At 42.1% G+C, this 24,424-nt stretch overlaps 2 protein-coding genes and 1 long non-coding RNA gene across 3 annotated transcripts in view; 1 reads left to right on the plus strand and 2 right to left on the minus strand.

The window, feature by feature from the left end:
* Positions 1 to 924: 924 nt before the first annotated feature.
* LOC129847956 (deoxyuridine 5'-triphosphate nucleotidohydrolase-like) lies at positions 925 to 3,976 on the minus strand. Its single transcript, XM_055915536.1, has 7 exons — positions 3,778 to 3,976; positions 3,123 to 3,279; positions 2,616 to 2,707; positions 1,887 to 1,931; positions 1,603 to 1,677; positions 1,209 to 1,279; positions 925 to 1,092 (listed from the first exon to the last, which is right to left on the minus strand). The coding sequence occupies exons 1-7, from the start codon at positions 3,917 to 3,919 to the stop codon at positions 1,036 to 1,038; spliced, it is 639 nt and encodes a 212-aa protein (XP_055771511.1). The 5' UTR covers positions 3,920 to 3,976; the 3' UTR covers positions 925 to 1,035.
* A 633-nt stretch (positions 3,977 to 4,609) lies between these two features.
* On the plus strand, positions 4,610 to 6,741 carry LOC129847957 (uncharacterized). Its single transcript, XR_008758477.1, has 2 exons — positions 4,610 to 4,700; positions 5,576 to 6,741. It is a non-coding gene; the product is annotated as an uncharacterized LOC129847957 (long non-coding RNA).
* A 234-nt stretch (positions 6,742 to 6,975) lies between these two features.
* The window catches only part of slc12a1 (solute carrier family 12 member 1), a gene marked incomplete at its 5' end in the record, with an annotated part of 42,025 nt that continues 24,576 nt past the window's right edge, over positions 6,976 to 24,424 (minus strand). The window contains 13 exon segments of the mRNA XM_055915534.1: positions 6,976 to 9,240; positions 9,793 to 9,860; positions 10,342 to 10,477; positions 11,078 to 11,164; positions 11,439 to 11,550; positions 16,037 to 16,165; positions 16,803 to 16,928; positions 18,161 to 18,243; positions 18,875 to 18,981; positions 23,142 to 23,282; positions 23,393 to 23,504; positions 23,715 to 23,814; positions 24,035 to 24,190. Coding sequence (XP_055771509.1) covers positions 9,105 to 9,240; positions 9,793 to 9,860; positions 10,342 to 10,477; positions 11,078 to 11,164; positions 11,439 to 11,550; positions 16,037 to 16,165; positions 16,803 to 16,928; positions 18,161 to 18,243; positions 18,875 to 18,981; positions 23,142 to 23,282; positions 23,393 to 23,504; positions 23,715 to 23,814; positions 24,035 to 24,190 — 1,493 coding nt within the window.

Consider the following 24,424-nt stretch of genomic DNA (forward strand, 5'->3'; position numbering starts at 1 on the left):
TCATTTAGCAGATGCACTTATCCAGTGACTTACAGGAGCAATTACCTTGCTCTAGGATACAGACATGGTTTAATTCATTTTTTCACCTAGTCCACTCAGAGATTTGAACCATTGACCTTTCGTTTACTGGCCCAATGCTCTTAACCGCTAGGCTACCTGCTGCCCTAAGAGTCTACCTTTCCTTGGTTCCTTGCTTTCATTACTGACAGCTGAAAGGACTGGTGAAATCTCATCTTCACAATGCTTCTTGCTTCTACCTAGCATCATCTCGGCCTAATGAAAGGATGAGGGACGGAAGCTATTGTAATTCCAGAGACGGTATACAACAAAGACTATTGAATCACAGCCACCATATCCAGTTCCAACAACCCAATGACTGCATCTAGAAGGCAAGGGTCGCGTTCCCCTTCTCAGACATTGCATGCGTCAACCAATGGTTGCGTGCCACGTCACCGACAGTGCTATCGACTGACAGATTGCTATAACATGTGGTTAGCTGATACATAAAATAACCTATCCAGGCGTTGTAAGATCTGGCATACATCTGCAAGGAACTCCACCTATTTCTCAGTGAAACTCCTCCCTGGTGTGGTTCACATTAGCCTTTTGATTCTACATCTAACATGTAACGGTACAGTAGAATATTTTGGTTGCCGACACGCTGCCCAAATATGAGCCTGTGTGAAGGGTTTAGTCCCTAGACAGTTCAAGAGGGAGTTTCCCTATGAAAATAAATGGTTTAACAGCCCCACTTAGTGGTCATTCAGGGTACAGACTAACATAGAATTTTATCCAAAGCCGATTTACATTAGGGGGCATAGCCGACATTTTCATATAGGTTTCCCCAGTTGGAATTGAACCTGCAACACTGGCATTGCTAGAACCATGCTCTTGCGAACTGAGCCACACAGACAAGAAAATCTGTGATGTTTCATTGCCATTAATGGCAAAGGGATAATAACAATCTTTATTAAAGAATGTAATTATTATATAACATGTAACAGAACAAAACAAATGGTTTACAATGTGGATGTATCAGTTGCTGCCTGTGGAGCCAAATCCTCCAGCCCCACGCTCAGTCTCATCCAGAGTCTGAAACACAGAGGGAAGACACGGTTAATACTACAACACTGGAGCAGTGTACATGCTCAGACTACTAGGTCTGAGCATGTATGGTCATATTAAATCTATAGAGAAGTGTGAAGTACCTTTAGCTCCTGTAGGTCTGGGTAGCAGATCCTCTCGCACACCAGCTGAGCCACACGGTCCCCTTTTTTCACTGGGACACAGAAAGAAACACCACCATCACTCTACAGGTCACCCAGTTTCCCAACACCATCACTACAAAGTTTCACTGGAAAACAGATCTCAATGTGAAATGCATTTGGATTGAGCAATCAGTAAAACAAGTTTTTATTTCAGTTTCTGATGAGGCATTTAAGTTATATTTTTCAAAGAGCAATGGGTATATAATTAACTTAAAAGTAAAAAGAAAAAATGGATTTACCAATTGCAGATGGTCCCTTTAATCGTGGATACAAAGTGCTTTCAATGCTTTGAGTTTGGAAAGGTGGCATGTGAATGATTCTTTTTAAAGCTCACCTTCAAAGGTTTCCTTGCTGAAGTTGAACAGCACCACCCCCACATTACCTCTATAGTCCTCATCCACTACTCCAGCTGGGGGGAGACAGACACTCCAGTTAGCCTAGCTGTCATGAATGTACCCTGTCAGTTCTATGTTCCAGACTCGGGTTAGAACAGCCAAAGAGTGACTTGGGTTCATGAAATCTCCATCAGAACTATGGTTACCACTTTCCTGCCATTTTTATAACCCATCTCCTCGGAAAAATGTTATATTAATATCTGAAGGTCAAAAATAAACTCACCCCCAACATCGATGAAGTGTTTTGCAGCCAGCCCAGACCGTGGTGCTGTGAGAAAACGAGAAATACATAAAATATGACTGAACTACTTAATTTTTTATGCTGGGGAAATGTTAAGGGGAGATGAGAAAGAGGGGTTGAACGAGACTAATCTGAGTCTGAAAGCAGTCTCCATTGACCGTGTTGGAGTATCAAATATGTGATGCATTGTGGGTAAATTGTGACTGACTGATCTACCAATAACAATGAGTATTTATTTTGTTGCAAGGTGATTTGTCAGTAGGCAGTCAGTCGCCTGCACTTTCAGTTGTAATGAAGGGGTTTGATTAATCTTGCCCGGATGCCTGTGTAGGCATGTATTGCACCAGCTGAAAGTTGATCGCATTAGATTTGGAACTGGGCTGCCTCCCAGGCGTCCCGCTCTGTCTGAATGCAATGTTTGCTCAAAACAAAAGTGACATAATTAAGCATGTAGTAATTAGTAGGATTCTGTGTTGCCATGCAAGTGATTGCTTTCTGCCTTCCCAATGAAAAGTAGTTAGAAAATTCAAACATTTATTTTATGTAAAAGAGATGTAGGTTTCTGGTTCAACCCAGGTCAAAGTAAAATAACTCCCTCACTGTCAAGTCAAACAATACCCAGAGAGACCTACCCCCACGTACCCCTAGACCAGGGTGCAATTAAAAATGATCTTTAAAACACTTAGGTTTGTGTCCTGGTACCCTACTCACCCACTCTACCATAGCAGCCTGAAGGAACAGCTATCTGGATGTCAGTCTTCACGATAGCCTTGTCCATAGGACCAATACTGTAGTCATACGCACTGTTAGAAAAAAACATCAACAGGTGGCTTACAGTCACTAACTTACAACTAACTTACCTAACATCACATCTAACTCCCCTCCCATCCAATCGTTAGTAGGAGGAGCAGGCTAGCACTAACTTTAGCCAACTTTTCTCCTGTTAAAGTTGGTCATATAAACATGAAGCAAGACTAGGCTACCTAGTAAGGTAGCTTGATATGAAGACAACATTATGCATGGGCGTTTGCTAACTAGAGTTTTACTTTTGATTGACAGCAGAAAAATAAACAGCCACATGCAGGATACAGTCACTGCAACGTTTTGAATTCAAGTATCTTGCTTATGTGAATAGCAAACTAGCTAAGTAAATACAAGCCAGTAAAATGTATAGCGTTCAAACCACTTCCAGTGACCCTGTACCGGACTCTGACCCACCTGAACAGGTCGTAGCCTGCAGCTTTAGCAGAGCCCCGGGTAGGAGCAGTGGCATGTTCGGACAACTTGGAGAACTTCAGCACCGATATCACATTCTCTGCCACCGCGTGTGGCTTTGTCCTCTTCAGTGGAGAAACTTCTGCGCCGTCTATCACTTCTGAGCAAGGCATGTTTACAAAGTTTGTGGTAAGAAAGTTGAGTTACTTCCAAAATAATAAGATGACTATGGTTAGTTTACTAAAGTTAGCTAACTAGTTAAAATATGGCGAGTTGTTGCTACTTCTCTGACAGGAATCTTATTAGGAAGTACACATTCCCGCCAATTTCAATTGAATCTGCCTCGCCGTCGTTGAAAAAAATAAATAAAAAACTCGCGAGAGTTCTGACAACCTGACCAGCTGTGAGCTGAATGACTGGAAAACTTTAGCTTGCTAAGGCTTCTTTGAATGATACATCTTGATTTCGGTAAAACTCTCGACTACAAATCTGACAACAGTACAATTACCGGTACCTACACATTTATTGACTACACATCATGTTAATACAAACGTTGATAATACAACAACCAGTTAGCATAGCAAAGTAGCTAGCTAGCTGCTAGTGATATCAAACATGAGCTATTACAGAAAAGCAATGTAGCTAGCCAACTAGCTACCTGCTTTCTCGCATCCTTTTCTCCTGGCCAGAGTGGGAGAATGCAGATAAAATGTTCTGTGTGAGAGTACTGAAGACTGGGCAGCGATAATCGAAGAACAACACCGCCAGTAGAGCCTCTGCTTTGCAACGAAGTGGTCCATCTTGTTAAAGATACAGTCCTCCCCGGCTGCGGCATCAGCTCCAGCGTCTTCAGAAAGTATTCATACCCCTTGACTTATTCCACATGTTGTTGTGTTACAGCCCGAATTCGAAATGTATTAAATATTTTTTTCCTCTCACCCACAATATCCCATAACTACAAAGTGAACATGTTTTTATACGTTTTTGCTAATGTATTGAGAATTAAATACAGACATAGGGTGAGTATTGGTTAAGTGGGACATTTAAGCTTTGTAATGAATATCTTTAAATGTGTACAATAACATAACCAACAATCAATGCCATTGTGTTAGTCATTTTAATTCTGAACTGGAATAAACTGATTGGTCACATCACACAGGTGTATAACAGAACACACACAGGCTCCGTTTGATAGTGCAACCCTAAGTAACAGTACAGATGAAAAATGATCAGGCCTACTGTACAAATTATTGTTGAAAAAAGGTATAGGTTGGAACTGTTGCTGTTAACATACAATAAATATATTTTATTCTAAACTGGATTAAACACACAGTCCTAATGAGAGGTGTGTGACTGGTTGAAGTTTTCAACAAGCATGTCTATTCTGGGGAATTTTTTTGACGGTGCAACCCTGAGGTCATGCTCAGCATTGAGTCTGTTTCTGTACTTGTTTTTTAAGTGTGCCAGGGTTGAGAACCCTGACTCGCATAGGTATGTGGTGCCAAACTAGCTTAGAACATATACTGCTTTCTCAGTCTAGACAGGAGACTGCTTCCTGCTGTAGATGAGCAACCAAGAACTGTGAGTGTTTGCCTAAAAAAGCATCTTGCTTCAATTAGTTTATTCCAGAATAAAAATGATTAGTATTTTACCAGCAACAGTTCCAACCTAAACTTGTATAACAATATTTCTAGAGTAATATGTACAGTATAGTAGGCCTGATAATGTTTAATCTTCACCTGTACTGTTACTTAGGGTTGCACTATCAGTAGCTAGCTAGCTTGCTTTGGCTAATGTTAGCTAGCTATTAGCTGAATACAAGGGGATTGTTTGAAAGAGAAACTCACATCTACTACTATGAGAGATAGTACTCCCTTATTTCTGCTTATCATCCATCACCTGTTATAAAATGACAACAATGTCGTGCTAGCTGACGTACTTTTCCACTGTCGAAGCACTGTTTCCTGACGCAATGTTCCCTGTTCTGGGTTTACCGTCATGCTGGGTGTTTGGTCAAGACCTGTCGTTTTAATTTGTTCGTTTTGAGATACTCATTACTAAGCACTTCCCTGCACAAAACACATTTTGGGTGCTCCTCGTTATTTATCAAAGTTTGTATTAAACCAAGCTAGAGAAACGCATCGCTGTAAATGCGTTTTATGACGATTGAGTTCGTCAGAATTTGTGGCTAGTTTGAGTCCATTTGATGATGGCGAGTGGGAATGACATGTTGACAGGCTGTCGGGTTAGGAAGGCTAAGAGTTTCAAAACACTTGTAATTATAATTTTCACTTGCTTTGTGAAATGTCATTTTTTGTACACATGATTCTTTCACACGTCCAGTATGTGTTTACAGGTGATTTGAACGCCTGTTATGGGCATTTTTACACGCGTTAATTACACCTGTCCAGAGGGCATTTACAGGTGATTAGAACGTTTGAATATTGTACTTTCAGACGCATGAAATTGTGCCACGGCTTTGGAAGGAACGGAGCCAGGCCAAGAGAATGCTCGGCGGAAATGGAGTCCCTAGAGAAAGCAAGAACAAGATGGGTGGCAGGAGTATTATCATAAGGAGACGTATACTTGGAAACCGGAGGAGGAATGGAGGGAAGAAGGGTATAAGCTTGAGTCGGGAAAAAGGGAGATGGTTTGTTAAAGAAGAATGGTAGAAAGTGTAAGCAGATGGAGCTGGAGAAATGGAAGTGAATGAGGGTGAAGTTATGGAGAGACCGAGGTATTCTCCCAGGATCAGGAACAACACAAGTCTGTGACAGTGTTGCCAACTCCTCAGTAAGGAAAGTAGCTATTGGCTGTAAAAAATAAAAAAAAGCTTTTTATTTTTATATACTGTATTTGTTACGTTCCCCAGTTTCTGTGTTGTATTTGAGTGTGCGTGTTTCAGGAGATGGCTTCCTGGAAGCCTTCCCAACCAGCTGATTGGTCGACCCCAGGCTAATTGATGATTGGAGCTGACCCCGCCCCCTCGTCAAGAAGCAGCTGACTCTAATCACCATTGCCACCAGAAGATATAAAAGCCAGTGTTCTGTTCAGAAGGAAAGAGAAAATGATTAGAGAGAGATTGGATATTTTGGAGAAATCATTAGAGAGAGAGAGAGAGAGAGAGATGATAGGCAGGCTGAGATCCTTGCTGGAGAATTAGATTGTGATATAGTGTTGGTTGTTTAACAGAAAGTGTGGTATGTAATGTGTTAGTTGTTGTTAGCAGCTTTGATATGTTCTGTGTTTGTTGCTTTGTCAAAGTTTCTTTAGTGGCCTGAGTTAGTTTACTCAGTTTTGTTGTAAAGTGTTTGTGAAATTGTTAAAAATTATTCTGTTTCATTTGTTCCCAGGGGGGAAGGGGAAGGTGCTTAGGCAAGAGGCCCGAGGACATACATATACCCGTAGTATATTCAATGTCTAGGCACACTAGGTAAGACCTGGGCGGACCACCCCCTGTATTTTGGTTAGGGCACCAGGTGGTGCTAAGTTAGGTAAGTTAAGTGGGTAGGCAGGTTAGATAGGAGAGGGGGAGCTCTGATATTTAATTTCTTTCCTTTGGTTCCGTCCAGCCCCTTTTCCCCATATTACCGTGTAGGAAATAAATCCTAGTAACGGTAAATTCTTCCTTTGTCGTCCTTTCTCTCACCTACAGTTCATACTTCTTTTGCTTCACGGGGGGTTGAGTTGCAGCATGGTGTTGCGTTCCCTCTTCTTAGAGCCGTGCGTAACAGTATTATTCTCCATTATTTTCTATATTTCTACGTTTGAGAATAATGTAACCAACCTATTGTCTTCTAATGTAATGTGTCTGACTGTCTTGATGGACACAAATTGAGGAAAAATAAGAGTAACTCAACATTTTATTCCTTCTTCATAATACATTAATTAAAATATTACAGTTAAATATGATAAGGACTGAGTCTTATAAAAGACAATGGTTAAAACACAGAAATAAATCAAGCATTTCTATATTGAAAATATACAGCACATACGTTGATTTACATTTTCCTGTTCTGTTTAATAGATTTTCATCACTGTGTGTGTATGCATTAAGGTATTAAATGATCCCTTCATTATTTCCCTATTCATTCAACTAGTAGCTACTTGTGTGGAATATACACATCTATACAAAGTATTATACAGTATTCTATACAGTATCAAACTAATCTTATTTATTTTTATCAAGTTATCCACGCCGCTAGTAGGTTTTGAATATAATTTTTTTTAAACTTATTTGTATATTGATCACTTTTTGCATAGGTAATTTGTTTGCTATAATGTTCATTTCCTAGAACACCATAATATTTGTGCAAACTAGCCTACATACACAGTGCACAAAACATTAAGGACACCTTCCTGAGTTGCCCGCAGAACAGCATCAATTAGCATTCCACAGGAATGCCTGCCCATGTTGACTCCAATGCTTTCCACAGTTGTGTCAAGTTGGCTGGATGTCCTTTGGGTGGTGGACCATTTTTGATACTCATGGGAAACTGTTGAGTGTGAAAAACTCAGCAGCGTTACAGTTCTTGACAAACTGGTGCGCCTGACACCTACTACCATACCCTGTTCAAAGGCACTTAAATCTTTTGTCTTGCCCATTCACCCTCTGAATGGCACACACACAATCCATGTCTCAATTGTCACAAGGCTTAAAAATCCTTCTTTAACCTGTCTCCTCCCGTTCATCTATACTGATTGAAGTGGATTTAACAAGGTACATCAATAAGGGATCATGGATTCACCTGGTCAGTCTGTCATGGAAAGAGCAGGTGTTCTTAATGTTTTGTGTACTCAGTGTACATCATCTGTTGTTCCCCCAAATGAAGAAGAGTTATACATACAGGCTAGCAGCAATGACCCAGGCCCAAGCCTTTTTACCCTTTCTCAAATATTTCACCCTTATTTAAGTCATCAAATTCAGCCACATCACCAACAATACCTCACTGTCTAGGGATGTCTATCTGAAAGCAGCAGTGGTGGGATTTGAACCTGGGCCGCCATGTGTTGGCATGTATGTATTACAATACGAAGGCACTAACCCATGCTGGCCTCAGGGTTGAGGACTATGGAAGAGCCTGTATGTATGAACTACAGGTTCTGGTCTTGACTCAATCTCTTGCTCTTACACCAATCTCATAATATAGAATAATATCATTTATGCCATTTATCAGACACTTTTATCTAAAGCAACTTACTGTCATGCGTGCCAAAAATGTTTTAAGTATGAATTGTCCCGAAAATCGAACCCACTATCCTGGCATTGCAAGCACCATGATCTACCAACTGTGCTACAGAGGACCACTATGTGGGTAGTGGACAAGTGTACATTTAAGGAAAAAGTATACCGTATTGAGATGCGTAGCCAGCAGGGGGCTCCAACTAGCCTGGGACCAGTCTGTTATCTAACATCCCAGTCCCACTCTGTGTCAAATACCAAAGATTTACCAGATGTATTGGGTCACCAATTTACACCATCCCTCCAAGTTTGGTCTCTGTAGGTCGAACTATAGCTCTCTTAAACTTGGAATAATAATAATAATATGTCAGAATAATAATATCCTTAACAATAACACTAACTGTAAGTTGCTCTGGATAAGAGCATCAGTTACATGACTAATATATATAATAATAAGAGTTTTCCGGCCCGATTCAGGGCTTGGACCCCTAATTATGCACCACATGTACAATCCAACGGGGTGTAGCATAGGCACTGGCAGTGTAACTGACCCATCCCAGGCAGTGTCTTGTCCTTGTGCCCATATATCCCTGAGTCCATATGTCTGTGTTGCGTCGTCACTATTTGGTCATGCTAGAAAAGACGGAAGAGCATCACTTTCTAACCTTTAACCTTTCCCATAACCTTATCCCTAACCATCACCTTTTCATTTAAACTGATAGCAACTAACTCCTGGATATTGATGAACGTGCCTTGGTTGTCCCTTGTGGCATGGCCATTTAGTGACTGCTGAGAGGGTTGGTCTATGAGTAGAAGGTGAGGACGCTCTTGTGGTTGCCTCTGATCAACATGGTTGGAGGGAGGTTCTTGGTGAGGATGTCCAACCAGGCCATGTAGAGGTGGTCAGAGACTGAGCCTAGACGGGCGATGGGCATACTCCTGCAAAGTGGGAAGTACAGTATTACACCTATCGTAACAGTTGGCTATTAGCAGCAGGGTCACCACTATATGGTCGTGGGTGTCTCAGGGAGATTTCACACATGTGTCTAATACACAGTTGAAACAGGACAGATATAAGCACCAACCAAATGATTATTATTGTTATATACCTCAGTTAGCTTCATAGTTTTGTGACGCATTGGACTATCATATTTATGTATTTTTTACAGACAGATTGATAGATGATGATATGGCTCTTGTTGGTGTCTCTTATAAAGAAATTATTTTACCTTTATTTAACTAGGCAAGTCAGTTAAGAACAAATTCTTATTTTCAATGACGGCCTAGGAAGAGTTGGTTAACTGCCTTGTTCAGGGGCAGAACGACAGATTTGTACCTTATCAGCTCAGGGATTTGAACTTGCAACCTTTCGGTTCCTAGTCCAACACTCTAAACACTAGGCTACGCTGCCACCCCATAATTAGTGCCTAGAGTTTTTCCTGAACACATGGTGACCTGACCAGGAAAATCTCTACAGTATATTGTACTTACACTATGATGAGGTTGGCAGCTCGGGAGTTCTCCTGCAGTAGTTCATTCAGCCTGACCTGGAGGTTGGTCTGCAGGGGAGAGGACACAAAGAGGTGGCGGGTCACATGGTTGGTATGACAACCATGTAAGGCTTCAGTGAAAACACAGCTGTCTACTTCTGTTGCTACTGCATCATGGGACTGTTGGATTCTATTGTCCAGATGAATACATTACATTCTACTACAAGAAGATAGAGTTGAGCACAGTGCTTGACTTGGACTGAAAAAGGTTCCGGTACTCATTTAGGGTGCAGGGACTGTTTGTATTTAGGTGCAGGAGCTCCACAATACTTTTGAGCTCATATTCTATAAGAACATTTGAGGTGCTGGTACTCAGCCCCGGTGAGCTGCCCAAGTCAAGCACTGGTTGAGCATGTTCATGCATGTTGTACTGCAATGAGCACAGTATGTGGTTGTTAATCAGTAGAAGTTATTGGTCTCTGTGGTGAGCACTGGTCTGTCTCTACAAGTCTCTATGGTGAGCAGTCACTGGTCTGTCTCTAGACTCCACCTTTTCCTCGAAGGTGTCCAGCTCGGCGTCAGATATCTTCCAGGGGTTGTCTTTCCTCAGAGCCTCGGCCAGAGTGGTGCTCTTTGACCCCTCGTGAAGACGGAACGGCTCGATCATGTCCTCAAACATCTTCCAGCTGGGGGACGAACACAGACGGGAGTTAGCTGGATTCATCACGTATTAATCACTGATCCTATGACGTCAGATATCACGAGTATTATATTTTACTTGTGCATGTTATCATTCATCTTGGCACCCAGAATGAAATCGACTACTCTGACACCAGAGATGGAGCAGTTTGAAGCTGGGGATGATTAGTCGTGATGTATTCATTCATTTGAGTTGTCTTTTCTTGTGTAAATACTGAATGAGACAAAGTTGTGCGTCTGTTTTATATAGTCATTAACTATCTCACTATAATAGAGCCTTTATCCATTTCCTGACTGGTGTTGCTTTCGGCTGACTGCTGATCACATCCCTGACGTGTGGTTGGTCAGCTGAGAGTGACCTCACGGCTAAGGTACAGAATGTCTGGAATCTCTCCCACCACAGCATGTGAGCGACAGTGTGTGTGTGTGTGAGCAATTACATCTCCCCAAGGTTGTCTCTGTGTGTGTGTGTGTGTGTGTGTGTGTGTGTGTGTGTGTGTGTGTGTGTGTGTGTGTGTGTGTGTGTGTGTGTGTGTGTGTGTGTGTGTGTGTGTGTGTGTGTGTGTGTGTGTGTGTGTGTATATTACCTGTTAGAGTTGGGGTTTTGGGTGATGTCGTCGATGACGTAGATGTCTGCATATTTGATCCTGAACTTCTCCAGCAGAGACTTCATCCTATAAACACAGACACACAGAGAGTCACACACTGATCACCACTGCTATGCGCTGCGATATAACATGTCTTATTTCCAAAGATGTGCTTGTTTAGCCAGTCTGTTTCTGCTCTCTTGCCATCTCCTGATGGAATTGTAATGTGTGGCATGACCATGGCAAAAATAGATTAGTGACAAGTACAAACAGATCTGGGACCAGGCTAGTCGTTGTTGATGATTAGACTGTATTACGGATCTTCCTCTATTCATAAATGATTGAAATTGATCATACGTACTCATGTCTGTCCTGCTCGACACGTCCCGGCTGGCCAGCGATGAAGATCCTCATCTTACAGTCCTTGAACTTCTTACGTGTGGTCAGGATGTAGGGCAGCAGAAGGGTTAGACCTGACACACGGCCAACACAGACAGAGAGAGAGGAACAGTGAGAGAGAAAGAGACCATGAGTGAGAGAGAGAGAGAGAGAGAGACAGAGTGTGTGTGTGAGAGAGAGAGAGACAGTGAGAGAGTGAGAGAGACAGTGAGTGAGTGAGAGAGAGAGAGAGACAGTGAGAGAGATACAGACAGACATAAAGTGTGAGAGATACACAGACAGAGAGACAGGCAGAGAAAGAGAGAGCGTGAGGGAGGGAAGTAGGTAACGTAAACTCACCCCATTCCGTACAAATGTGCGCAACCGCAACATTCATTCGAGGCTACAAAGAAAACTAATGGGACTGTGGCGACTGTGTTGACTTCAAAATCTGGGGTGTGAACTACGTTTCTATTCAAGCGTTGATCGACATGGTAACGGCTCTATAGTATTGGAGAAAAGTAGAAAAAACGGACCCTCCGTTACATCGTGACGTGTCATGTCGTAACGTACAGCACGCATAAAGCAACTATTTCTCTTACAATCTCTCTCCACCAGGTGTAGCACTTCTCTCATCGTTTAAAAACAAGAAATGGATAGTGACGGGGGTAAAGGGGGATACCTAGTCATTTTTTGCGTCATCATTGCATGCGGTCATCATTCTCAAAGCCGCTGTTTACTTCTAAGATCACTTTAGCACCGCCCTAAAAACCCGATTCAAATTCGACACAAACCTTCAAATAGGTATGTAATGACACATTATATAAACTCTTTATAGTGTTTTATTTACATTATAGAGGCGATAAGGCGATAAGGTTGGACAGATCGAGTGAAAAAAAGCAATTTTCCCACACAACATCTCTCGTTCTCACAATCAAGCATTAGTTTCGCTTCCCCACCCGCCATTTAAAGAAAAGACCCGACGGGGCTCATTGCCTGCTTGAAGTATGCAGAAAAAGGCAGCGTTTAGGTCATGTAATTGATAATGTTGGAAAGGGGAGAAATTGTGCTTTACAATGGTATTGACATTACAGTTGATCTGGAAGTATTACGTTTTTGGGGCGCTAAAATAAGGGCAATTGTACGGACCAAGGCGATGTACGAGTTTACGTTAGCTATTTCATTCTATAAGCCTATTATGTGAAGAGAGTGATATAGACATGCTATGGTCTATAATGAAGAGAGTGATATAGACATGCTGGGGTCTATAATGAAGAGTGATATAGACATGCTGTGGTCTATAATGAAGAGTGATATAGACATGCTGTGGTCTATAATGAAGAGTGATATAGACATGCTGGGGTCTATAATGAAGAGTGATATAGACATGTTGTGGTCTATAATGAAGAGAGTGATATAGACATGCTGGGGTCTATAATGAAGAGTGATATAGACATGCTGTGGTCTATAATGAAGAGTGATATAGACATGCTGTGGTCTATAATGAAGAGTGATATAGACATGCTGTGGTCTATAATGAAGAGTGATATAGACATGCTGGGGTCTATAATGAAGAGTGATATAGACATGCTGTGGTCTATAATGAAGAGAGTGATATAGACATGCTGTGGTCTATAATAAAGAGTGATATAGACATGCTGTGGTCTATAATGAAGAGTGATATAGACATGCTGTGGTCTATAATGAAGAGTGATATAGACATGTGTGGTCTATAATGGAGAGTGATATAGACATGTGTGGTCTATAATGAAGAGAGTGATATAGACATGCTGTGGTCTATAATGAAGAGAGTGATATGGACATGTTGTGGTCTATAATGAAGAGAGTGATATGGACATGTTGTGGTCTATAATGAAGAGAGTGATATAGACATGCTTCGGATCTATAATGAAGAGTGATATAGACATGCTGTGGTCTATAATAAAGAGTGATATAGACATGTTGTGGTCTATAATGAAGAGTGATATAGACATGCTGTGGTCTATAATGAAGAGTGATATAGACATGTGTGGTCTATAATGGAGAGTGATATAGACATGTGTGGTCTATAATGAAGAGAGTGATATAGACATGCTGTGGTCTATAATGAAGAGAGTGATATGGACATGTTGTGGTCTATAATGAAGAGAGTGATATGGACATGTTGTGGTCTATAATGAAGAGAGTGATATAGACATGCTTCGGATCTATAATGAAGAGTGATATAGACATGCTGTGGTCTATAATAAAGAGTGATATAGACATGTTGTGGTCTATAATGAAGAGTGATATAGACATGCTGTGGTCTATAATGAAGAGTGATATAGACATGCTGTGGTCTATAATGAAGAGTGATATAGACATGCTGTGGTCTATAATGAAGAGTGATATAGACATGTTGTGGTCTATAATGAAGAGTGATATAGACATGCTGTGGTCTATAATGAAGAGTGATATAGACATGCTGGGGTCTATAATGAAGAGTGATATAGACATGCTGTGGTCTATAATGAAGAGTGATATAGACATGCTGTGGTCTATAATGAAGAGTGATATAGACATGCTGTAGTCTATAATGAAGAGTGATATAGACATGCTGTGGTCTATAATAAAGAGTGATATAGACATGCTGTAGTCTATAATGAAGAGTGATATAGACATGCTGTGGTCTATAATAAAGAGTGATATAGACATGCTGTGGTCTATAATGAAGAGTGATATAGACATGCTGTGGTCTATAATAAAGAGTGATATAGACATGCTGTGGTCTATAATGAAGAGTGATATAGACATGCTGTGGTCTATAATGAAGAGTGATATAGACATGCTGTGGTCTATAATGAAGAGTGATATAGACATGCTGTGGTCTATAATGGAGAGTGATATAGACATGCTGGGGTCTATAATGAAGAGTGATATAGACATGCTTCGGATCTATAATGAAGAGTGATATAGACATGCTGTGGTCTATAATGAAGAGAGTGATATAGACATGCTGTGGTCTATAATGAAGAGTGATATAGACATGCTGTGGTCTATAATGAAGAGTGATATAGACATGCTGTGGTCTATAATGAAGAGAGTGATATAGACATGTTGTGGTCTATAATGAAGAGTGATATAGACATGCTGTGGTCTATAATGAAGAGTGATATAGACATGCTGTGGTTTATAATGAGAAGTGATATGGACATGCTGGGGTCTATAATGAAGAGTGATATAGACATGCTGTGGTTTATAATGAGAAGTGATATAGACATGCTGTGGTCTATAATGAAGAGTGATATAGACATGCTGTGGTCTATAATGAAGAGTGATATAGACATGCTGGGGTCTATAATGAAGAGTGATATGGACATGCTGTGGTCTATAATGAAGAGTGATATGGACATGCTGTGGTCTATAATGAAGAGTGATATAGACATGCTGTGGTCTATAATGAAGAGTGATATGGACATGCTGTGGTCTATAATGAAGAGTGATATAGACATGCTGTGGTCTATAATGAAGAGAGTGATATAGACATGCTGTGGTCTATAATGAAGAGAGTGATATGGACATGCTGTGGTCTATAATAAAGAGTGATATAGACATGCTGTGGTCTATAATGAAGAGTGATATAGACATGCTATGGTCTATAATGAAGAGTGATATAGACATGCTGTGGTCTATAATGAAGAGTGATATAGACATGCTGTGGTCTATAATGGAGAGTGATATAGACATGCTGGGGTCTATAATGAAGAGTGATATAGACATGCTTCGGATCTATAATGAAGAGTGATATAGACATGCTGTGGTCTATAATGAAGAGAGTGATATAGACATGCTGTGGTCTATAATGAAGAGTGATATAGACATGCTGTGGTCTATAATGAAGAGTGATATAGACATGCTGTGGTCTATAATGAAGAGAGTGATATAGACATGTTGTGGTCTATAATGAAGAGTGATATAGACATGCTGTGGTCTATAATGAAGAGTGATATAGACATGCTGTGGTTTATAATGAGAAGTGATATAGACATGCTGTGGTCTATAATGAAGAGTGATATAGACATGTTGTGGTCTATAATGAAGCGAGTGATATGGACATGCTGGGGTCTATAATGAAGAGTGATATAGACATGCTGTGGTTTATAATGAGAAGTGATATAGACATGCTGTGGTCTATAATGAAGAGTGATATGGACATGCTGTGGTCTATAATGAAGAGTGATATAGACATGCTGTGGTCTATAATGAAGAGTGATATAGACATGCTGGGGTCTATAATGAAGAGTGATATGGACATGCTGTGGTCTATAATGAAGAGTGATATGGACATGCTGTGGTCTATAATGCAGAGTGATATGGACATGCTGTGGTCTATAATGAAGAGTGATATAGACATGTTGTGGTCTATAATGAAGAGAGTGATATAGACATGCTGTGGTCTATAATGAAGAGTGATATAGACATGCTGTGGTCTATAATGAAGAGTGATATAGACATGCTGTGGTCTATAATGAAGGGTGATATAGACATGCTGTGGTCTATAATGTGTCATCGTTGTGTGATGTGTAAAGAGAGGGCTCCTACCTCCGTCATCAAACATCCACCAGACATCAATGGTTCCTTTGCCCTGTTTCCTCTGGAACTGAGTGCTGGTGGACACCAGCCTTTCATTCACCACCACTACTTGGGGAGACTGGGGGGTCGTCACTGATGCTGGGGGAGAGAAAAGAAAAGAGAACACATTAGCAATGTGTTTAATAATACAGTAATAGTCATTTACAACCAAGTATGCTCAGTTCCTGTGATCATTTCATCCATCTCTCTGTGCCTCTCTCTCTCTCTCTCTGTCTGTTTTTCTCTCTCTCTCTCTCTCTCTCTCTCTCTCTCTCTCTCTCTCTCTCTCTCTCTCTCTCTCTCTCTCTCTCTCTCTCTCTCTCTCTCTCTCTCTCTCTCTCTTTCGCTCTCTCTCTCTCTCTCCCTCTCTCTCTCTCTGTCTGTTTCTCTCTCTCTCTATCTCCCTCTCTTATCTCTCTTTCTCTCTGTATGTCTCTTATCTCTCCCTCTCTTTTTCACTCCCTCTGTGTGTGTGTGTGTCTGACAGAAACAGAAGTGTGACAGGGAGATGGAGAGGCTGCCAGGTTGTGATGTCTGTAACAGCAATAGGTTTAAATGCTCCACGGCTGAAGAACTGTACTCTTTGTTCCAGAGGCCAGAAGGACAGTGAGTGTGTTATTGGATTACACCTTTAGAGAGAACAACTGATTAGATTGTATTTTGATTGTGACAGGACGGTTCTCTCTCTGTGTCTCTGTCTGAGCGTGCGTGCGTGCGTGCGTGCGTGATCTGGTACCTCTCGAAGTGAGGCCTTGTGTAGATAAGTTCCGTGACTTCCTGAAGATGGATTTCCCCTTATTCTCTTCAGCCAGCTCTTCTTTCTCCAGATCCTTCTGCTCCTGGGCCTCTCTCTCCATCTCCTCTGGGGGGCGGTAGAGAGACACGTTACAACAGGGTTCTACTCATCATTAGTGCACATCGTAGCCATAGCAAAACGTTTTGCGATGGAAAACCAAAATGAAGTTTAGCTCGTCCCTCCCTGTTTCAGTCCATTTTCTCCTGGGTTGTCCCTAGTGAATACGACCCATCACATTAGACCACTGTGTCTCAAACCTCTCCTGGGAGACCACCACAGAGTTAAAAAAATATATAATATAATTATAATTAATTTAACCTTTATTTAACTAGGCAAGTCAGTTAAGAACAAATTCTTAATTATAATGACGGCCTACACCGGCAAAAGCCAGATAACGCTGGGCCAATTGTGCGGCCGGTTATGATACAGCCTGGATTTGAACCCGGGTGTCTGTAGTGACGCCTCAAGCACTGCGATGCAGTGCCTTAGACCACTGCGCCACTCGGTAGCCCACATGTTTGTTCTAACCCTGCACTAACACATCCATCAACTAATCAACTAATCCTCAATCCCTGGAGTGGTTGAATAAGGTGTGTTAGTTCTGGGCTGGAACTAAAGCCAGCAAACCCTGTTTCTCTCCAGGACAGGAGTAACTACTAGATTAGTGTATCTATGACTCCTGGGGAGTGTCTCAAATGGCACTCTATTCCCTATATTACATTTACATTTACATTACATTTAAGCCATTTAGCAGACGCTCTTATCCAGAGCGACTTACAAATTGGATAGTGCACTAATTCTGACTAGGGCCCATAGCCCTGCAGTGGCTCTGTTGGTAACAGCTTATTCAGTAGATGTTATTGCTAGAAGCTGATTAGAAGTGACCTTCATCTACTTCATCTGATCTTTGGACCGAAGAGCTCTCCTTATCAACTTGATCAATGTTGTCAATGTTATCAATAGTCATTGTATGATTGGGGTTGTTATATGGAAACAGCCACACAACAAACCATGAGGAGATGACTTGTGGTGTTTTTCTGACAAAGTGGGTGTACTTTAACCAGTACTATATCTATATAACAGCTCTATTTATATCACAGGCCCCGAGGCTGGAGTATTCTGACTGCTTCTGTTTTATACATTGGTGTGTGTGTGTGTGTGTGTGTGTGTGTGTGTGTGTGTGTGTGTGTGTGTGTGTGTGTGTGTGTGTGTGTGTGTGTGTGTGTGTGTGTGTGTGTGTGTGTGTGTGTGTGTGTCTGTCTGTGTCTGTGTGTCTGTGTGTGTGTGTGTGTACTCACCCTGAGCCTTTATGATGTGTGAGATGTCCAGTCCCTGGTTCATCCTTAGTACCACGGTTCCGTACTCAAAGTCAAATGCATCGCTAAAAACACACACCCGGCACAGGACACACACTTTAATAACACACAGTTAGCACTTATCTTGGCTTATTTTGTGTGTGTGTGTGTACACTGAATATACCAAACGTTAGGAACACCTTCCTAACATTGAATTACACCTCCCCCCTTTTGCCCTCAGAACAGCCTCAATTCGTTGGTGCATGGACTCTGCAAGGTGTCGAAAATGTTCCACAGGGATGCTGGCCCATGTTGACTCTAATGCTTTCCACAGGTGTGTCAAGTTGGCTGGATGTCCTTTGGGTGGTGGACCATTCTTGAAACACACGGGAAACTGTTGAGTGTTAAAAACCCAGCAGTGTTGCAGTTCTTGACACAAACCGGTGTGCCTGGCACCTACCACCATACCTTGTTCAAAGGCACTTAAATGTTTTGTCTTGACCATTCTCCCTCTGAATGGAACACACACAATCCATGTCTGAATTGTCTCAAGGCTTAAAAATCCTTCTTTAACCTGACTCCTCCCCTTCATCTACACTGATTGTAGTGGATTTAAAAGGTGACATCAATAAGAGATCATAGCTTTCCCCTGGATTCACCTGGTCAGTCTGTCATGGAAAGAGCAGGTGTTCCACTCGGTGTATGAGTGTGACTTACTGCAGTACTCCTACATAGCTCTGTACGCCGGCTGTGTCTGCTGTCCTCCAGTCCTTCTTGAAGCCCATCATCAGAATGTTGGGTTTCAGACGACCCAGACCTGATGCCTAGGACAGAGGGCCAACATGTTATAGCACACAGGCTGTTCCTGAAAGACTTACACTACCTGCATTCAAGCAGACCTGGGACAAAAACATGGAAAATACTTATAGCTTTCCTGCCTGGTACAATAAACCCAATGGAATAATCTCCAAACTGCAAACTTCTCCCACCCTGCATGCTGGTCAACTTAAATCAAGGTCGCGTTTGGAAGTATTTCACATGATATGCATTTGACTCCAAGACCGCATCCCACTCAGAAAGGTTTGAAACCTTCTTCCAAAAAAATTAAGTGTTTCCACTTTCCAGCAATCACATTATTTTAATAATGAAAAGTACATTCCAAAACACAGAAGTTGAGAATAGCCTAGTAAACCATACTATCAAGTTCTTAGTTTCACAGCCTGATTAACCTTCCTGATCTCTGAAGAGGTACAGTGCCTTCGGAAAGTATTCCAACCCCTTGACTTTTTCCACATTTTGTTACAGCCTTATTCTAAAATGGATTAAATAAATAAAAAATCCTCAGCAATCTACACAGAATTTCCCATAATGACAGCGCAAAAACAGATTTTTAGAAACATTTGCGAATGTATTAAAATGTAAAAACCAGAAATACCTTATTTACATAAGTGTTCAGACCCTTTGCTATGAGACCTTGCTATGAGAAATTGAGCTCAGGTGCATCCTGTTTCCATTGATCATCCGTGAGATGTTTTTACAACTTGATTGGTGTCCACCTGTGGTAAATTAAGTTGATTGGACATGATTTGGAAAGGCACACATCTGTCTATATAAGGTCCTACAGTTGAAAGTGCATGTCAGAGCAAAAACCAAGCCATGAGGTCGAAGGAATTGTGCGTAGACCTCCGAGACAGGATTGTGTCGAGGCACAGATCTGGGAAAGGTTACCAACATTTCTGCAGCATTGAAGGTCCCCAAGAAAACAGTGGCCTCCATCATTTTTAAATGGAAGAAGTTTGGAACCACCAACACTCTTCCTAGAGCTGTCCGCCCGGCCAAACTGATCAATCGGGGGAGAAGGGCATTGGTCAGGGAGGTTACCAAGAACCCGATGGTCACTCTGCCAGAGCTCTAGAGTTCCTGTGGAGATGGGAGAACCTTCCAGAAGGACAACCATCTCTGCAGCACTCCACCAATCAGGCCTTTATGGTAGAGTGGCCAGACGGAAGTCACTCCTCAGTAAAAGGCACATGACAGCCCACTTGGAGTTTGCCAAAAGGCACCTAAAGACTCTCAGAGAATGAGAAACAAGATTCTTTGATCTGATGAAACCAAGATTGAACTCTTTGGCCTGAATGCCAAGCGTCACGTCTGGAGGAAACCTGGCACTATCCCTACGGTAAAGCATAGTGGTGGCAGCATCATGCTGTGGGGATGTTTTTCAGCGGCAGGGACTGGGAGACTGGTCAGGATCGAGGGAAAGATGAACGGAGCAAAGTACAGAGAGATCCTTGATGAAAACCTGCTCCAGAGCGCTCAGCACCTCAGACTGTGGTGAAGATTCACCTTCCAATAGGAAAAAGACCCTAAGCACACAGCCAAGGCAATGCAGGAATGGCTTCGAGACAAGTCTCTGAATGTCGCTGAGTGGCCCAGCCAGAGCCCGGACTTGAACCCAATTGAACATCTCTGGAGAGATCTGAAAATAGCTGTGCAGCAACGCTCCCCATCCAACCTGACAGAGTTTGAGAGGATCTGCAGAGAAGAATGGGAGAAACTCCCCTATTACAGATGTGCCAAGCTTGTAGCGTCATACCCAAGAAGACTCAATGCTGTAATCGCTGCCAAAGGGGCTTCAAGAAAGTACTGAGTAAAGGGTCTGAATACTTATCTAAATGTAATATTTCAGTTTATTTTGAATAAATTAGCAAACATTTCTAAAAACCTGTTTTTGCTTTGTCATTATTGGGTATTGTGTCTAGATTGATGAGGGGAAAAAACTATTTAATCCATTTTAGAATAAGGCTGTAACGTAACAAAATGTGGAAATAGTCAAGGGGTCTGAATACATTCCGAAGCCACTGTATTTGTCTGCAGGATCTCATTCACCATTGTGTTAATCACTGATAGACTATAGTTCTCTTTAATCTGGCTTCTCTTTAAAGCTAGCACTCCTCTTAACCACCCACACCACGCTACACAGTCTTATCTCCGTTCCAATGTGATAAAGACAACCATAAATGGACCATAACTCTATCTTCTCCTCTTCCTACCTCATTAATAACTAAGACACCAGTTCTGTCTGGGCTGAGCTGGGCTGGACTGAAGGGAGTGAGAAAAGCTGTTTAAAACTAGTCAAGACTGGGCTACGCTGCTGCTACGCTGCTGCTACGCTGCTGCTACGCTGCTGCTACGCTGCTGCTACGCTGCTGCTTCGTGCTACGCTGCTACGCTGCTACGTGCTACGCTGCTACGCTGTGGCTACGTTGCTACGCTGCTGCTACGCTGCGGCTACGTTGCTACGCTGCTGCTACGCTGCTAAGCTGCTACGCTGCGGCTACGCTTCTACGTGCTACGCTGCTCTTGTTTCTTATGCTTTAGCACTCATCTCAGCTAGCATAGCCTGTTGTAGTTTACATGTGAAAATGAAGTAACTTTCATCCCAAAATGTTAGACAACCAATCTAACATGTCCTCTAGTCTAGTTAACTTTGAACCATGACATGTTGTTGTCATGGTAAAAGCTGAATAGTCATATTATATAGAAAACAGTTTTAACCTCAAAGTAGAAGTTAAACATGATCAGATAAAATATTGAATTTGGCGTTTACTACTATAGCCAATAGAAACGCATTGAATAACACATTTATAAATGGCAAAAAATAAAAATAAAATAAAATCATAAGGAATAAGGTTTTGAATTGTCTGTCCTATATCTAGGAGATATTAGAAATATCGTATTTTTTTTGACACATATTTAACTCCATGCTTCTATCCGTTTGCATGGGTTACCTTCAGACGAGTCCCGTGACACTTGTGGGTTAGGGTTAGGGTTACTGAGAACACCATCGTGTTCGTGAGAGTCTCCGCTTTCCATAGTAGTTTCCATAGTTTGTAGGCTCTTCGGATCCTACAGACTTTTTCATGAGAAGACCGATTTTCGGGACGTCTCATGGTCTGACAAACACCGCTGTAGCTCAGCCACCTGCCACCTCAGATGCGGAAGGGTGACAGGCCTGCGGTCGATTGAGATTCAGCCCATGCAGAAACTGATATCTCTAGTTTAAACTGACGGATTTTGATGGGGAGTTTTTTATTATGTTGCTTTGATTGATGCACATGTGTCAATAGACTCTTAACTATGAACCATTAGGCTTGATATCTCCATAAATGGATTTATTGTACTCATGTAAGAGGCAATAATAAAAGCAGTATAGAAAGCCTTCCTATCAAAGTGTGTATCTATTATAAATTATGCATCCATGTGTAGGTTCCTGCAGCAGTCCTTAACTACCACAGAGTCTTACCCCAGGTGTTCCTGCAGCAGTCCTTAACTACCACAGAGTTGTACCCCAGGTGTTCCTGCAGCAGTCCTTAACTACCACAGAGTCGTACCCCAGGTGTTCCAGCAGCAGTCCTTAACTACCACAGAGTCGTACCCCAGGTGTTCCTGCAGCAGTCCTTAACTACCACAGAGTTGTACCCCAGGTGTTCCTGCAGCAGTCCTTAACTACCACAGAGTCTTACCCCAGGTGTTCCTGCAGCAGTCCTTAACTACCACAGAGTCTTACCCCAGGTGTTCCTGCAGCAGTCCTTAACTACCACAGAGTCTTACCCCAGGTGTTCCTGCAGCAGTCCTTAACTACCACAGAGTCGTACCCCAGGTGTTCCTGCAGCAGTCCTTAACTACCACAGAGTCGTACCCCAGGTGTACCCCATATATGTGTATCTATTACAGGTGATTATATGTCCAGGTAGTAGATGTGGAGGTGTACCTGCAGCAGTCATTAACTACCACAGAGTCGTACCCCAGGTGTACCCCATATATGTGTATCTATTACAGGTGATTATATGTCCAGGTAGTAGATGTGGAGGTGTACCTGCAGCAGTCATTAACTACCACAGAGTCGTACCCCAGGTGTACCCCATATATGTGTATCTATTACAGGTGATTCTAAGTCCAGGTAGTAGATGTGGAGGTGTACCTGCAGGAGGTTCTCAGTTCCCTGTCTGAAGGAGTCACAGGCCACCGCAGCATAGAAGGCTTTTCTCTTCCTCTTATTCAGCCACATCTGGTTCTTCTCCATTCCAGCGTTCACATCTGTCAATGTCTCTGTTCTGGGGCCCTGGGGAGAGATAGGAGGGGATATTATATTATCTCACAGCGCTGTGTGTGTGAAGGAGGAATTGAAGGATGAAGAACTTGGTGACTTTAATAAAATGTCTGTACTCTTACCACAAAGACTTCACATGTGAGACAGAGTCCGTAGTTCTTAGTGAAACAATGAGCCAGGTCCAGGAGGGCCGGTCTGTTCTTAGGTGCTCCTGTCAGCACCATACACTGAGGTCTGAGGAGGGGGATAACAGTCAGTTAGCTAAACCACATTATCATTAGTCTTCTTAACATTCTACACTTTCAGGTTAGAATACAGAGCAGTATTGTACCTGTCCCCTTCTTTTAATTTCACCTCTAACCATCAACAGAGTAGGTTTTCCTCCACTTGCCATCCATCAGCATAGTAAGAGGTGTAATACCAGTGGCTTCTGTTGGCTCTTACCTGAAGTTCTTAACATGGTCCTCTACTCCGGTCAGTGACAGAGCGTTGTTGACTGCGCTGACAAACGTCACGGCCTGAGTGGACGAGCCCCAGTTCACATCTGAGGACAACAGAACACACTGATGTTAACACTGAACTTAGAGATGCTATGTAGGAGCTATGTACATCTTATGTCATCCCTATGTACTCATTCCTTTATCAGAGTATTACTTTTGGCCAGCCCAGGCCTCCCATGTGGTAATGTACACTGGTTCTTTGTGTGAGACTGGTTCATATGTATTCTAATGTCAGCTTGATGCAAATCAATGTCTGTGTCTCACTTGGCTTCTTGACGGTGACGTAGACATAGAGGGAGATCTCGATTGCGTAGGTGAGGAGAGCAGCCCACCAGTTGATGACAAACATCACACCACAGCAGAGCACCGCTCCAAACAGAGACAGCCACATGTTGTAGTACCTGTACGCTGGCCTCCAGCCTACACAGGGGAGACATCACAGGAGACAACAGTTAGAGAGTTAGAGAGTTAGAGAGAGAGAGTTAGAGAGTTAGAGAGTTAGAGAGAGTTAGAGAGAGAGAGAGAGAGAGAGATAGACGTCATGCCAATAAAGCAAATTGAATTGAATTGAATTGAATTGATAGAGAGACAGAGAGTTAGAGAGTTAGAGAGAGAGAGAGAGTTAGAGAGAGAGAGAGAGTTAGAGAGAGAGAG

The sequence above is a fragment of the Salvelinus fontinalis genome, unplaced genomic scaffold, assembly GCF_029448725.1.
Source record: "Salvelinus fontinalis isolate EN_2023a unplaced genomic scaffold, ASM2944872v1 scaffold_0971, whole genome shotgun sequence".
Lineage (NCBI taxonomy): Eukaryota > Metazoa > Chordata > Actinopteri > Salmoniformes > Salmonidae > Salvelinus > Salvelinus fontinalis.